This window comes from Gymnoscopelus microlampas, assembly GCF_963454915.1.
Source record: "Gymnoscopelus microlampas genome assembly, chromosome: 6".
NCBI classification, from domain to species: domain Eukaryota; kingdom Metazoa; phylum Chordata; class Actinopteri; order Myctophiformes; family Myctophidae; genus Gymnoscopelus; species Gymnoscopelus microlampas.
This window is the reverse complement of record NC_139943.1, coordinates 38,210,213-38,227,266: the sequence shown is the minus strand read 5'-3', so window position 1 is coordinate 38,227,266 and position 17,054 is coordinate 38,210,213. Positions and strand designations below refer to the sequence as shown.

General features: G+C 44.0%; 1 protein-coding gene across 3 annotated transcripts in view; it reads right to left on the bottom strand.

The window, feature by feature from the left end:
• The window catches only part of LOC311047756 (membrane-associated guanylate kinase, WW and PDZ domain-containing protein 2-like), a 102,448-nt gene that overhangs the window by 13,816 nt on the left and 71,578 nt on the right, over nucleotides 1-17,054 (bottom strand). For 2 of the 3 annotated variants that reach the window (XM_084060600.1, XM_084060602.1), the window contains exons 7-13: nucleotides 14,544-14,601; nucleotides 13,612-13,733; nucleotides 12,731-12,913; nucleotides 7,710-8,233; nucleotides 6,938-7,106; nucleotides 1,245-1,276; nucleotides 20-212 (exon numbers count right to left, since the gene is read on the bottom strand). In XM_084060600.1, the coding sequence (XP_083916726.1) occupies nucleotides 20-212; nucleotides 1,245-1,276; nucleotides 6,938-7,106; nucleotides 7,710-8,233; nucleotides 12,731-12,913; nucleotides 13,612-13,733; nucleotides 14,544-14,601 (1,281 nt within the window). The remainder of the gene's footprint in view (nucleotides 1-19; nucleotides 213-1,244; nucleotides 1,277-6,937; nucleotides 7,107-7,709; nucleotides 8,234-12,730; nucleotides 12,914-13,611; nucleotides 13,734-14,543; nucleotides 14,602-17,054) is intronic. The other variant, XM_084060601.1, reaches the window with a different exon arrangement.

Sequence of the window (17,054 nt, the reverse complement as noted above, 5' to 3'; positions counted from 1 at the left end):
GGAGATACTCTGCACTCACGTCGGCTCTCATAGATGGCCCTAGACTTCTCGTAGAGGTCATAGGGGTCAGGCTTGTTCAGGTCGAAGCCCTCAGTGGAGTCCGGGACAGAGGTACGATGCTGTGGCTGGTTGGGGAAAGGTGTACCGGGAGTCAGGACCGGGGCGGACAGGCTGGTCTGGGGACTGCCATGAGGATCCCACTGGTCTGGGAACTACCAGGATACCAGCAGAAACGGCGGAGGAAGACAGAGACAGGAGAAACGTTATGTGAGATGTGGACTATATGTGATATGTGATTTCATTTTTAAACTTTTACTGAAGTCAAATGTCCTGTTGCTTGATGTTCTATGTAAAGCACATAGAAGTGCCTTGTAGAAATGTTTTATACAAATAAACCTGCCTTGCCTATAATGATTCAGTTATTAAATGATGCAATGCACAAAAATGGTTGCTCGGTTTTCCCAAAGTCAAATACGGTGATGATCTCGTACCTCATGCAGACATTCTGTGACTTTAGTCGTCAATGACGTATCAAGGTTTTCCAATCAGAGACACATTCATTTCCATTATAACATTCAAGTACGATATTTCAAAATGTATAGTGAAATTAAATTAGTTGAGGTGCTGTGGCCTACTAGCAGCGTGCATACAACATTTGGTGTTCATTTGGTCCAGTGGTGTACGAGATTAGCTCCATTATAAAATAAAAGTTCAAATAAAACATGGGAGCACTAAGTTAGCCTGCAGGCAACATAAACAAAAAAGTTGGCAGTGATCGTTCCAGCAGTTTGGGATATTAGCTATAGACAAATACAGACACACACACAAACTGACCCGCTTACACTGTGGATGGCTACCCTCCTGCAGAGCCACGCCGTAAAAACAAATCAATATTTTACTATGATGTTCTAGAGAGTCACCCTGTCTGAAGATTGTGTCTAAAAAGGTAGATTGTGAATATTAAGGATAAACAGATATGTGTGTGTTTGTATGTAAAAGGCGTGTGGTTCTGTAGCTGTGGTGGTGTGATCTAAATAATAAGCAGGTAGAGTAACGCTGGTATATTTTGCAATGAAGTGAAAGTCAAACAGCTCCAAGGCAAGTAAGCCCTCGTGACAAACACACATTTCACATGAAACGATGTTCTCCCTCTGCTTCAACAGACAAACACGATAAACACAACCACAAACACACCAAAAGAGGCAGGCAGACACACACACAGGAGCACGGCTTAATAACTGTACCTGTTTGGAGGTCTTCCATGGAGAGATGTGGCCTGAAGACAAAGAGATGAAGCACAATTAGCGGAGCAGTCTCAGAGAAGGCTGCTGTGTGTTATGCAACGCCTTATGAAATTTCACAGAATGTCCTCCTCATAAAAGACAATAACACAGAGAACCATCCGCACAAGGCAGACGATGAATTATTACAGAACCCGCAGCTCACATGCATGTGACACCAGTCTGCCGAAACCTCCTTTCGCAGAATCTGTGGCAGCCTCAACGATTTACCCACTTTGTATTCCTTCCTGTTTTGTTGTGTTTGTGTAACACCCCCCCTACCCCCTTAAATGAGTTTGGTCATTGCATTTGTTTTCAGTATAATTACATCATTAGCTGCAGGCGGAGACAGTTCCCCCACCCCCACCCCTATAACTCATACTTCATGTGGGCTGGGTGTAGGAAGCCAGAGTAGCGTCGCCTCTACATATCAAGAACAACAAACAACCTCACTAACACAGACCCCCTGTGACTCCGACAAATCAAAGACAGACACTGATGCTGCTGAGACCCAAATACATACATTTAAATGTGTGTGTGTGTGTGTGTGTGTGTGTGTGTGTGTGTGTGTGTGTGTGTGTGTGTGTGTGTGTGTGTGTGTGTGTGTGTGTGTGTGTGTGTGTGTGTGTGTGTGTGTGTGTGTGCACGAGTGCGTGTAAGCAATTGCTTTTTAAATATCCGACCCGTAGTTGCACACCCATGCATGTGGATGCACATACACAAACACAAACATGCACATGCATGCGAAAACCAATGAATGCATTAACAGATGTTACTACATGTAAAGCAGCCCAGAGAGAATCATAACCATTTATTCTTCTTATAGGGATTCTTCACAAATGCCTGAGAACAGTGAATGAGATGTGTTTATTATTCATTTTCTTAATCTGCTTTGCTGTTAAGGTCTAACAGATAAAGACTACAGCAAGAACAAACAACAAAACACCCCAACATTCTATCATATATATAAAAATGGCGATAAAGATGGAATGAAAACTGGACAGCAATTAAATTGTTTGTTAATGACACAATTTAAGTTTGAACAATTCATAATAATATACATAATGTGCAACAAAAGACTATCTAACAACAATTAGATAGTCCATGCCAAAATATGTACATTATCGTGCATTACCAATCTGGTGTGACAACATTATGAGGTAGTTATATGGTTGTAGTTAAAACAAATGCAATAACATGAAACTTTAAAAGCATTTCTTCTTTTTCAGTTCATATTATCTTTCCCTAATCCAGTCACAGCATCACATGTTTGTAACTCCTTATTCTATTATTTTCTGAGAGTGTGTCATAATTATACAAAGGTTTATTCGAGTGCTGGGGAAGGTCACATGCTTAAAGACATTTTTTGTGTGTGAGAGAAAGCAAGAGAGAAGGAGAGAGAAAGCAAGCAGCAAAGCGAGATGTTTTCTCTCCAGGTCTAGTATATTGTGCTGGCCTTCCTGGGGCAATGTGACACAGTGCACTCTGCCTACTGTGAACACACATCAGCCTTGTCCATGGTGCTGAAGAGAATCCTTTAGACATGAATGGAGGCTTCTAGAGAGCTGTCCATGGTGCTGAACCGATTCACCACACCAGCGTGGGCAGGAGGCTGGGTCTAATAACTTTCTGCAGGGAATAGGGGCCTTAGGGAGGAAGTCTTTAAGGAATTCTAATAACCCATTCTCCGGAAACTTTCCTTAATGACCCACTGGAGAAAATGAATATGAGTTACAGGGCAATTGTCCACTCGTCTTAAAGAGGAGCATCATCCTTACAGACACGTTTAAGCTTAATTTAAATGCTAATACAATTGCCAAGCATATGTGCCGGATGTGTGGGGCGCTCCCATGCATGCTGATGAATTACAAATGAATGACTGCTAGTGAGGCCCCACTCTCCGTTGCTTGTGAGCCAGTGAAGAGGGAGTCTGGCAGGCCTGCCTCACAGACTAGCCCGCTGAGTCCCTGGATGGCCTTCAGATCACCCCGATTGGCTTGTGGAGCCCGTCACCCTTTCCTCACCAGCACAATCTACATTCTCATTGGTGCGGTGGGCAGTCTATCGTCAGCGGTTGGCTCGACTTCAAATGGAATGTCAGGGGACGGAGCTGTGAACACGACTACAGCTCAGTGGAACTCTGGCAGAGTGCCCACACTAGAGCAGTTCGTCTGACAAAGAGACAAAGGCACACACACACACACACACACACACACACACACACACACACACACACACACACACACACACACACACACACACACACACACACACACACACACACACACACACACACACACACACACACACACACACGCCCTCACATGCTACAGAAGTCTGACATCTCTGTTACAAAAAGCAAAGATTTGCTCGGATGTGTAACAAGCGTCTGAAATCATGTGTCTGAACAAAGAGAAACACACAGGTGTTGGATACAAATCAGTGCCAGTCGACACAAGATGTAGAGCCGGTCCTGACACCAAATGTCTGAGTCTTTTTATATAAGACCTAGCCTGGCGTTTCAGAGAGAGAGAGAGAGAGCGGCGGGGGGGCTCTCTGTGTGTCAGGCTGATAGTCAGTCTGGAGCCTTTGCTTTGAAAGGTTTGACAGAAAGGGAGGAGGCTGGTTCGGAGGGGAAAGGTGGGGGTGGGAGCATCTCTCAGTTTGGGGGAGGGGAGGTGCAAGCTGTGTGTGTGTGTGTGTGTGTGTGTGTGTGTGTGTGTGTGTGTGTGTGTGTGTGTGTGTGTGTGTGTGTGTGTGTGTGCCTATGCATATGGGTTTGTTTGTGCACAAATATGCATGAGGCAATTTCATTTGAGTATTGAATTGCTGTATCCTCGCTGTAAAGAGAATTGTTGGTATTTATGACAGTGAAAAATGAGAATATGCTGTGGTAAATGTTAACCACCAGGTGGCATGCAGTGCACCAGCTCTGTGTGTGATGGATGTGAGCCGCTAGGCTGATCAGTGCAACAGCAGGCAGTCATGAATGCTAAGAATTACACATACACACAGGGGTTGATTTGTAAAAGAGAAAAAAAACAGGGGGGGGCGACAAGTTATTAATCATGCCCTATACACTTCTTCGTATGACAAATAACGAAAATAGCCAATCTACACAATCTAAAAAATAGCTGCGACGCGTTGTGAGTTTGTAGATATGTTATTTTTACTATTTTTGAATTAAATAATTTTGAAGATGATTTGAAATCTTTTTCAAAATAGGGATACCAGGGTCAATGTAAATTGTGATTTAAACATATGAGACTACATTTCCAAATACATGTATTTAATTCAGTTTGACCAGAAGCAGGGATAAAACAAATCCCCAGTGACGCTTAAGATGAAAGACCAGAGGGGGTTGGATGTCAAAAACTGTATGGATTTTCCCCCCTTCCCCAACAGCAAATCGAACACTGGCCTGCATACACATTCTGAGATACACGCGTGGTGTGCATCCTTGCAATTATGACACACGCACCTACTGTAGCACACAGACTTGGCCAATATTTTGGACTGCTGAATATCTGAGCCATGTGCTTGACATCACTGATTCAATTTGTCTTGATCTAACTGCCAAACGTGATGAAATGATCTCACCCGGCAAGATACTAGATTCACAATCAATATACGTAATTCTGTCAACATTTTGTCATAGTATCTCCAGTATGTCTGCATTAAGAGCAATATAGGCTTTTGAATCTTTTTTTTTGCTGTAGGAATTCTTGATATACTCTATTTAATACCTCTGACACCTATATCCTAATGCCTATGAACACTAAAAATGGCACTTGCATTGTTCAGTCAAGAGGGATAACGCATGGGACTCCATGATATAATACCAGCCTGATCGCCAGAGAATTAGTATACATTGCACGGATTTGTGCACGTCATTCCGTGCATAGTCGCCTAGAAACCCCCAAATTCCGTGCATATGTACGGGGAGTCCCACGGTGGGCGTAACCAGTCGCAACCCGGAAAAACCAGGAAGTAGAGCAGTCCCCACAACAAAAATTACGATTCTGTGCCTATCGGTACGTAACTCAAACGGCGCTGAGTAGGCTCAAGGGAATGTCGCAATGTTCAGGACGGCAACTCGCTCGCTTTAGCTTGCTCGGTGGGCCTTCACACGGCGACAATTCCCTTGAGACTGCGCGCCTCCGAAATGGTTTAGTCACAATGGGGGAGATGCGAGGCGGCTATGCACGGAATTTGTGGTTTTCCAGTAGTCTATGCACGGATTTTAAGAAACGTTGAAAAACGTTCAATGACAACGTTTCCTCTGGCGATCGGGTTGATAATACAATGATGCGACAAATAACATACAGGTACATTGTCCAATTATACATTTATATGTGCTACTAATTCAGCTTAAGTATACGGCCTCAACACACAAATGCATGTACTGCATTTCTGTTGGATGCCAAGTCAAAATAGAAACCCAGGAGTGCATGCATAGTACAACCCGGTTCAGCGGATTACTTTGCACTGTGCATAGAACCGTACGGGTGAGATGGGCCACAGGCTTGTCAGTAAAGCCTGCCCTAGGTCATCATTAACCACAATAACTCTGGCGTTAATGTTTTAGGCCATTTTGAAACATTTTGAATAAAAGAAATACACTTTTTCAAAAATATATTTTTATTTTTCAAAAATGAATTATTATTTTTCAAAAATAGCAGATTTACAAGCTTTACACGCTTGTAGATTGGCTATGTTTGCTATTTGTCGTACGATTAGGGCCTAAGTGGTTGAGGCAAATTTTGACAGATGTTGAACAAATAAAGTGAGCAATTTCTATGCATTTCTGCGTAGGCGGCCAATCTAGCAGGGAATTAGGAGGAGAGGGAAACTGGCCTCACTCCATGTTGCCCTGATGATCTTTCAAGAAATCTCATCCTGCGTTTCAAACTTCTCCACCATTAAATTCTCTCCACTCACTCTCTCCAAAAGCAGCTCCACTTTTATGTACTCCCTCAGGGTAAAGGCATGTGGAATCATTATATTCTTTAGAGTTGGGAGGAGGGAGAAATGCAGAAAATACAAAGAAAAAGGACTGGATAGCTGCTTTTTTTATGTGAATTGCAATGATAGTATTCAAGTAAGTCATCATAGCTGCAACAATACCAGGACTACAACATCTCAATATAATAACTTGACTACAAGATTTCACTGAAGAATGAAGATCTTTCAAATATTTTGCGTTGAAAATGGAATGGAGGTAGGTAAAACGCATTGCGCTGATGGTGACACGGATTGGCAGAGTAACATATGAGAAACAGAGGACTCATTTACCACTTTAAGACCACACATTGAACTGAGTGTGAATTTGTAAATGTATTCAATTAAAATCAGACTATCCAGTATATGTTCAGTAACTTATACACCAAAGCTAGCTTTTGTCCATAACAAAGCACACTTTTTATCGAAAGACCAGTGTTATTCAGTTCTAGTTATGGTATCTCTGACCAGCAAGAGATTTTACTGCACATGGCAGACAATGAAAAAGAGAGAAACAGAGGGTCACACAGACAAGCCCGGGGTGCGTTATGTAAGAAATTATTTTTAAAAAAGAGACCAAAAAATAGAACCAGACAGGCAGACATGTACTGTAAGAACAAGAACACACAGATGACGAAGCAAACAAACAAACTGACCTGTGCCTCCTCTTTGTATGAGGAGTGTAGCCTCAGCCCCCACTGGACACTCTTTGAGCAGCTCCACCACACGTCCATGTCCAGCTCCGGCCACTGCCTGCTGGTTGACCTCCAGGATCAGGTCTCCCTCTACCAGCCCTGCAGCTCCCTGGGAGCCTGGCTCAAGCACCTGGACCCAAGTACAGCACAGCCACAGTCTCACACTCTGCCCTGCCTCACAGACCAGTCAGTAGTACATCTTTACTCACTACGGACATTCCCACATTTTCGGGACTTGTCAATGTGCGTTATGGAATCCACGCAAGCATTGGGTTCTTTTGTATTCAGAGAGCATAAAATGCTAACGCTGGCGTCCCTACGGTATGTTCGCCATGTCATTTTAGGTGAAAAACCCATTTAGGGCGGGAACCCCTATTTGTAACCTATATACCTTTCAAGACGGGAACACCTTTTGGGGTTCCTACTGCTATGAACAGCATATAGCAACATTTCTTTATTGTCATTTTTTTTATGAATATTTGAAGTTTTTCAGAAAACTTAGGTCAGGATTTAGAAGTTGTTTTTAGAATCGGCCTCAGGTCTAAATGGGTTAAAAAATGCTAACCTTTTTTTTATTATCTTAAATAAACTGTTTGTTGTACAACGAAGTATATGGGGCTTAAGTGGCTAATCATATTGCTCAGATGTTTGTGTAAAGTTCAATTGAAATTCCTTTAGTATTTTCCAATTTGCGTTCAACACAAATACTGTAAAACAGAAGACCACAGGTTACCTGTTTGACCCGCTGTCCAGTAGGACTGTCCGCAATCGTGAACCCAAATCCTTCCGCCCCTTTCACCATGGTAACTGTCAACAGCTCTGCCCCCTGCGCTGCCCCAGCTACGCCCGCGGCCCCTGAAGAGGCCATGGACACGTTGTCGTCGTGAGGAGTGAGCGCCGGCGCCGAGCCGGGAGTGGTGGGGGGCAGCGAGGACCCGTCTAGATGCGTGTCGCCGGGGTGAGGGGCTCCGGGTGGGACCAGGCCCTGGGGGGGCAGTTGGGAGCTCAAGGACAGATACTCCAGGTAGGGGTCATAGCTGCCGCGGCCGTTCACCACCAGGGGGCGATGTTCCATGCCGATGGGGGTCAGGGACTGGGCTGCGGCGTTGGGGTCCTCTGGGTCAAAGGGCAGAGGGTAGCCTCGGCAGAGCACCAGGGTGACGCTCTGACCGATGGGCACCGACTGGAACAGTTTGACCACGTCGGCGTGAGTGGTGCCAAGGACGCAGATGTCGTTGATGTAGACGATGACATCACCTATAGGGAGGGGAGAGGTGACCAGAGGGGCTTCAGCGAGGACGGAACACTGTGTCTGTGAGTCAGAACATCAGCCGAGAGGTCCAGTCTGTAAGCCTCACTGTGTATTATCCACGTGAACCCTAGTGTCCCTATTCTGGGCATGTCATAATAAGTGAACAATCTACGAAAATAGCCGATTTACAAGCTCATAACGTGTTGCGTTGCTTTGTATGCTTGTAGATCGGCTATTTTCAGCCAAGAGATTCAGTGTAGAGGGAAAAGGGAGGGGGCCAAGTACACCTGAGGGGGGGGGGGTGGCGCCGGTGGCCAAGTGGTTAAGGCGCGTGGCTCTAATGCAGCCTGACAGCAAGTCGCAGGTTCTATTACCGAGCCCAACGACCTTTGCTATGTGTCACTCCCCGTCTCTCTCTCCCTGTTTCCTGTCATTCTAAACTGTACTATCCAATAAAGGCAGAAAAGCCCCCAAAACTAACAAAACGAAAAAAGTACACCTGGAGGACCGCTGTCAATTAAGTAGAGTTTAAGTGGTCACCTTATGTCAACATGAGAAACCATGCCGAGATCTCCCTGTGTACAAGAACACAAGGATCACTTGTACTCACGCACACACATATTGGTTTTGCAAACATTTGGGGGCATTGCATTGACTTACCCTAACATTAACCATATGAAACTGCAGTGAAATCAAATTAGGGAAACATCTTTGTTCCAAATGAAATGATGTGTCCCCGATCGACTGGTTTCTGGATGCCCAACATCTGTCCCAAAATGTGGCTTACAGGATGTCAAACACACAGACACACACAGACAAACGCACTGTCAAACAGTACATGATCATGGCCTCAGTGGTCGACATGCTGTGCCGAGAAAAATACCTCTTGTCACCTTCTGTTGCCATAACTGTCAACTCTCAGGAGCAACAGAGCTTGTCGCAATGACACAGAAGAAGCACAATGTCCCTCTGAAGTGCCACATGGGACTATAATATCATCTCAACAGCACTGCAGACACTCTACACCTACAGTGGTTTCCACTTTCATGTTGGCACTTACTGTCACCCTTTTTGGGGTTTGAGTGACACAAAGCATCAGGAAGTCATCTGAAGAATAGACACTAGGGGCAGCAGAGAACTTGCATACAGCTGTTTGACAACTAGAGTAATGTCATTGATATGCAAATCATATACAGTATCTATGGTCCAACCCTCACCTTTAATACAGTCCAACTAATTAAATTGTCCATGCAGTTGCTCAATCTTGATTTGATATTAAAAGCTTGTTAACAATATTCAGTTAGAACAGAGTTTCCATAGAGTTATTTTGGAGTCTGTCATTGTAACTAGTCCCCAGTGTCAAAGGACATCTCAGCTCCTACAGTATATATTCTAGAAGGGAAGGAGTTCCACCGCACATCAAACCATTTTCGGCAGGTCCGATGCGTCTCAGGAGCAGGACACATCAGCAGACAATAGGAATGAAGCACTAGGGCATCACGGACCATTAAATAGCTTTTTTTTGATAAGGTACTAGATACCAGTACTAACGTTTAAATGCCTCATGAGTCATGAGGTAAAAACTATGACTCCAGTTCTTTTTGAAAGGTGTACATTCTCTAATAGCATAATAAGAATCAACATTAGTACAAGCAGTATTGCTATTTATTAAACTATTAGGTCTGGAGAATAAATGTTTTAAGTGAAGTATTATAAGGAATTTTAACTCATCTACCTTGAGAGTAAAAAGATCAACAGTTTTGGTTGGTGCAAAGGAGAGTCCTTTACTCAGTAAAGGACTCTCCTTTGCCGTCTTTTCCGCTTGTGTGAGACTATGATCAGAGAGATTGATCACAGTCTCCTGTCTTCCTGTATATTCTGTTGTGGTTTTACCAACAGTGTGACTATGACAAACATGACCAATAAACAATTTCCAGGTCCCCTTTTGTAAAATTGACTGTCTAAGCTATATTTCCTGACAACACTTTATAGTAAATGCCATTTTACAGTACAGATAAACAACAACAAAAATGCTTTTGTTGAATGATAGTGTCTTTTCCTGCTGCCATGTTGAATATTTACATCGCTGTGATGATGTGAAATAGGGTTGCTAGAAATAAATGTAAAAAGACTTGTTCCAAAATACTCGCACCAATCCCTATGCGAGTGCTTGTGTACTCATATGTAGGCGCTGTAACCACGTGAACCCTAGCATCCCTATTCTGGGCATGTCATAATAGGTGAACAACACTCCGCGGAAATAGGTGAACATTCACCTAAAATAGCTGATCAACAAGATCACAATGCATCGTGTTGTAGATTGGCTATTACCGGTCAATGAGGTATATATGGTGTTTAAGTGGTTAAGGGGGGTAATGTGATTAGTGCTTAGTGATGTTGTTGAAATGTGCGTTTTAGTGTGGGGCTGACCAATGCAGTTACTGTTTGCCGTTACAAAAGATCGAGGGAGACAAGAAATGAGATAAGAGAGCTTTAGAGAAAAAAAGAGAGCTAGGGAGAAGTAGAGTAAGAGAGAGTGAAACAAACATACAGCGAGAGAGAGACAGAGAGAGAGATGGAGAGAGATTGACAGACAGACAGAGTGAAGGGTCAGAGCGCGGGCACTGCCTCGTGAGTCTCTGAGGATATGTGAGCCATCTGGAGCACACTGGCATGCACAGATATGTCTTATGATGCTGTGCCAACGTGGAAGTCTTGGAGAGAGAGACACATGGATGCATTTCCCACAGACTTCTCTCATGCATGCATCTGACGCTGTGAGTTGCACACATCTGCTCCGCCTTGCCTGATGATGCTCAGTGAATGAAAATACAAAACGGTGTGTGTGTGCGGCAGTGCTTGAGATCGTGTGTGTTCACAGAAGTAGCCGTCCCCGGATTGTCTAGTTAAAAAGTCCCAGCCCCATGACAAATGCAACCACCTAAAACCCTGTATTTCACACTGCTGGAGGCACTCTAACATCACACACACGCACATGCACACGCACACGCACACACACACACACACACACACACACACACACACACACACACACACACACACACACACACACACACATAATCCTTAAGAGCAATGCCACACAGCTGAAATAGGCCAGCTAATCTGAGCTGGGTAGAGCCTGCATGTGCCTGTACACAGCGTGAGTACACAGTGCATGTGTGCGTGTGCGTCTATGAGCACACCGGATGTGTTTGTGTGGGTTCTGGCAATGTCAGAGAGCGGGGCGCATTAAGCGGCGGCGAGTGAGAAATCAGGGCAGAGAAAAAGGAAGAGGCTGACAGTCTGGGATGGAAGGATGAAGAGAGGAGAAAAAGAGAGAGAACTAGAGAGGTTGGAAAAGATGGCAGTTGAAAACACATGAGGGCAGAGAACAGAGATGAAAGGGAAAGTCAGCGAGAGGGAGAGATTCCAGATGAACTAAGGGAGGAGAGCAGGACGGAGGGAGCGAGCGAGGGAGGGATGGTGAGTGAGCGAGACAGATATTCCCGGCTCCAGCTAAAATGCTCAGTTTAGGCAACCAACAGGGTCCAGGCATGAGGCCAGCAGCATCACAGCGCGGCACAGACCCCTCCTCTCAGCCACGTGCCAGCCACAGCCTGCTGGGCGCAGGCTACCAATAACGCTCTGTGGCTGGACCCGAACAATACCATCACAGGTTGTTTTTTACACGGGTCGCAGCATGAATGAATACACACCAAAAATAGCTGCTATTTTCAGCACGTAACTAAGTGCAAATCAGACATACTTAGCAGAGGTATCATTATACTGTAGTCTCAGCTTTGAGGATTTTTCAAAAGATTCATTGTTGGCATTTTTGCTTTACTTCAGTTAAGTTAGTGTAGAGAGACAGGAAATCAAGAGAAGAGAGGAGAGACATGCATGACAAGAGGGAGAGGTAGTTTATCTGCGGTTGTCGCTGTTCTCCCGGTGGTTTTCGCTGTTCTCCCGAACAGGATTTGGAAAAGCGCACCATGATGGCGTCAGATGTTTTGTTACGCTTATTGGCTGAAGGAGTTTGTCAAGGTAATTACTCCGCCAACTATACTCATCCCCTGTTGGCCGAAGTCCAGACTGATATCGTGGGGAGGTTTTGTGAACCTGATCACGTGATCAGTCTGGCCAATGCCAGACTAGTGTCCTCGTGCTCACTAGAAACATGGTGTGTGCACTAACTGCCAGGCACCCCTGCATTTTTTCATCTTTTCTGATGAACAATATTGCTCTCTTTGATATGGATTCTCTGGCCACGTAAATGTTTGGCCTTCAGCTGATGGTCTTATCAAGAGTGACTTCTGGCAAGTGAGCGGACAGGGCTTCAACGGCTTGAAAAACATCTCTTGGATGAGACACAAGGCTGAAGTAGGGATTAAAACGCCACAAATCAATCTCTTTCCAAAACACTAAATTCACTATTCCAACGCACAGCAGAGGCACAAACAACCGCTATGATTTCACACAGGGTGACACTTGGGTTTGTGTACCTGTGTCCATCTTTCCATCCTGTGCGGCGGGTCCCTCTGGTATGACGCTCTTGACTTGGAGGAACTCGTCCGGCTCGTCCCCTCCAATGATGGTGAAACCAAAGCCCATGTTGCTCTTCTGCAAGGCCGTGGACAGGAAGCTTCCCTTCAGCTGAGTGGGGTCTCTCGTGAACAAGGGCTTCTCTGGAGATTTGCAGCAATGGAAAAGAGTGAACAGTATCAGAAAAATTGCCTTTTTGATGCTAGGGCGATGCTCTCCAAATCTGGTTTGTGTCAGAGTATACAGTACACACAGTATTGTACATTGTATAGCAGTGTGTGCCTGCCATCACTAAACAAACAGCTGTTCTCTGGACAGGGTTACTTGCCAAAAAAAGGAATACAAATAATAAAAGGTTCCCATTATGATGGAATGACAGCAACTCCCAAGAATACATTGCAACAAATGTTTAAATGATTTAGTCCTCTTTTCTTATTGATTAAAAGAAAGAAGCTATTGTATAATGTATATAAAGTGTATCATGTCAATATTGTGTCAAATATAATGAAGATTGACATTTTGTACAGTATCTGACCTACAGTAAGAACCCATAACATTGAAAAAGCTGTACAGTTTCAAAACCACATGCCTTGAGTCAGTTATTTAAATATTGCATAATATTCTAGTATGTGTTCTAGTGTACGTGTGTGTGTGTGTGTGTGTGTGTGTGTGTGTGTGTGTGTGTGTGTGTGTGTGTGTGTGTGTGTGTGTGTGTGTGTGTGTGTGTGTGTGCGTGCGTGCGTGCGTGCGTGCGTGCGTGCGTGCGTGCGTGCGTGCGTGCGTGCGTGCGTGCGTGCGTGCGTGCGTGCGTGCGTGCGGATGTAAGGCTTATGGATGGTACCTCTGTATATAGTAGGCAATGGAAGGGCTGACAGGCCCTGGCTCTGGATCTGCTGTTGCTGTTCCAGTCGTCTCTTTGCCTCCAGGACTGGGTTCTCAAACTGGGTCCTTCTGTTGATGTGGCTTAAGAGAACAAAGCACACAAATAAACCCTATTTTATACTTAAAATTCTACGATATTTTTGAAGAAGTTATTCAACCGTGTAACCTTTAAGATGGTTAATTTGCTCAAAGCTTTGCAATGCATCGTATTTGTAAAATGCAGCAATTAAGAATTGTTTTAGCATGAGCATTCATAAGATAGTCAACAAGTATTTCATTCTTCATGTTGAGGTGGATTCAATTATTCATTGTAATAGGGCTGTAACTAATGATTATTTTCATAAAGTGTGGGTTATTGTTTCAATGAATGGTAAAATAAGGTAATAAAGTACAAAATATTGGTAAATACTCATCACTAATCTGAACCCAAACTTAGAATTGCTTAATATATTCAACCCGCAGTAAAAACATATATAATATGGAACAAAGACAAGCTTTCACATTTTGGTGAACTGTAATTCTGTAAACAAAACATTTTTACATGATCTTGACTTCAAGATCAATATGACAATTATTTCAAACTTTTGCCTCGATTACGATTAATAAACAATCATAAAAAAAGAAATAGTGAAAATAGCAGATCTACAAGCTCACAACGCGCCACAATGCGACGCGTTGGGAGCTTTTAAACCCACATTAAATCACCCCCACATTTTTACATGATAATCACTTGTTCTAAAATGTAATCGATCCCACAGAACTATTTTATTATGCAACCCATAATTAATTCAATTAATCGTTTCAATCCTAATTCAAACTCAAGCCCTGTAAATAACTGTGTTTTTTCTCTGTTTCGCTACACTGTGGTGCGGTTGAGTCAGCCAGACTTACTCTACATAATAGCTGCCGTATATAGGGTCATCGATCTTCTCCCAGCCATAGGGCAGCTCTGAGAGGAGGGAGAGAAAATTAAATTAATTCATGTGGAGAGCAGAGGACACATCGTAGCCATTGAATGGAGCTGTTGAGGGGAAACAACATGTTATCTGCTGAGCCCACTGCCAGACGCTCCCAGAATGCTCTTTTAGCGACAGATGACACTTCGATACTACTGTGGCGGCTTCAACACCATGATACGAAACCCTGGCCTACACAGTACACACACAAGCACTCGCTCACACGTGCAGGCGTAAGCACACGCATACACGCACACACACACACGCACACACACACACACACACACACACACAGATCGTAGATCGGCTATTTTTACTAGTTTGGGCCCCGGTCTCGAGCTATAAAGTTGCTGTAATACACTACTTCGGTACCATATAATGAAGTATAGATTACCCCTCTCTTACGATTGAATATTTCCTTCTCTCTCTAACCTCCCCACCCTCTCCTTTTCTCCTTGGATGGCCACTGCAGCTGTTGCGTTAAACTTCTTGTCCCTCCTCTTCTCCCTCCTCTTGTTCTCTGCTCCTTCCTTTGTTCATCTACCCTTTTTTTCTGAGTTATGTCCTCCTCCCTCCATGGGAGGAGGAATTGGGTCAAGGCACTGCTAATATTCTCATGTTCTATATCCCATACGCGCACACACACATGCGCACACACACACACACACAGAAATACGAACATAGACTTCACAGACATACACATGCACAAACATACAGAGAAAGGGCAACAGTGCAAGAGTTTGCATTGACACAATGCACGCAGACAGACACACAGACTACAGAATAATAAGCTTTGTCCTTAAATCTTAAATTGAGGATATGTTGACTTTGTTTTAAGCATTTAGTCATCACTAAATCATATGGACAGCGAGTTAGGTCACTGCAAAGAGGCTTACTCTCACTCTGTAAGACTTACTACCGCATAAAAAGCACTCAAACTCACAAACATTAACAGCTATTCACCACCTACTCAAACATTATGTTAAATACATCAACTGATTATAATTCATTGTCAAGTGATCCTGACCGACTTCACGCACGCACGCACACACACACACACACACACACACACACACACACACACACACACACACACACACACACACACACACACACACACACACACACACACACACACACACACACACACACACACACACACACACACACACACACACACACACACACACACACACACACACACACACACACGTTTGAAAGCACCCAATACGCTAATACGCTATTATCAATGGAGGTACATTTTATTCAGGATAAAACAAGCACGCACAATGAAGTGTTATCACATTATGGCCAAATGGTTTGAGAGATGACAAAATCACAAAAGACAGAGCAATATCCGGGGTCAAGCATTAGTTGGGCAGAACACTTTACCAAATGCACCATTCACCACTTTCTGTACACAGTAAAATCCTTAGGGTTAATTTATCCTTGAGTGTACAAATGGAACCAAATGGATGCTTACTAGTCCATTTGGTTCCATTTGTACACTCTCAAGAGTAAAATTAACACTCAGGATTTGACTGTGTAGTGCAGTGGTTCTGAAAGGGGCGTCCGAGGGTCCTTGAGGGGGTTCTAAGGGGTCCCCAGCAAAATGAGGAACAGTTTAATTTCATTATTAATTCACCAGCTAGAAGTTAGCCCAATGAGAGAATGATTATTCAGACCATAGTTTTCACTCTACACCTCCCCACCTACAGTATAGTCAGTTATAGTCAATTCTGTACTCAAAAATCTAACAAATCAAAATATTTCCAAATGGGGGTCCACGGCCTAATAAGTATCAATTTGAGGGTCTTTGACATGAACATGTTTGAGAACAACTGGTGCAGTGTTATACAGAGACATACAAACACTCACCAACGTGAAGGTTGGGCAAGGTGGACAGGGGTTCAGAGCAAGGGTAATGCTTTACGTGGGCGAGCAGCTGGGTGAACAGTGCGGCGGCTGATGGAAAGGTGACGTTGAATGTAATTTGATTGAAAGGTCAGCTGGAGGGGCGGAGCTTGCTGCTGTATGCAGGTGTAATGCTCCACCGGCTCCGCATACTTTATTAGCTTAACACTGAAGATTTTACTCTGTACAGTCGCTGACAAAACCCCTCAACCATATCACAGCACCAAGACCTTGAGATATCCGTGACCCCATTTCATTTTATTTTTTTAACCCAGCCGGTGGCAAATATATACTTTCAATGACGACCTAACTGTGCGACACCTAACACCGTCCTCTACAGTATGTCTAATACATTTAAGACTTTGGATTAGTGTTGTCTCTCCCTCCACCTCCCCAACGTGAACGTCCTTGGGTATATGCGTGTGTGTATATGTGTCGATGCACGCCAGTTGGCGAGCGGTCTGATCTGCCGCTATAAGGGAGGGGGAAAGGGTTACGTACTGCAATCACGTTGGATCGTTTCCACAAACTC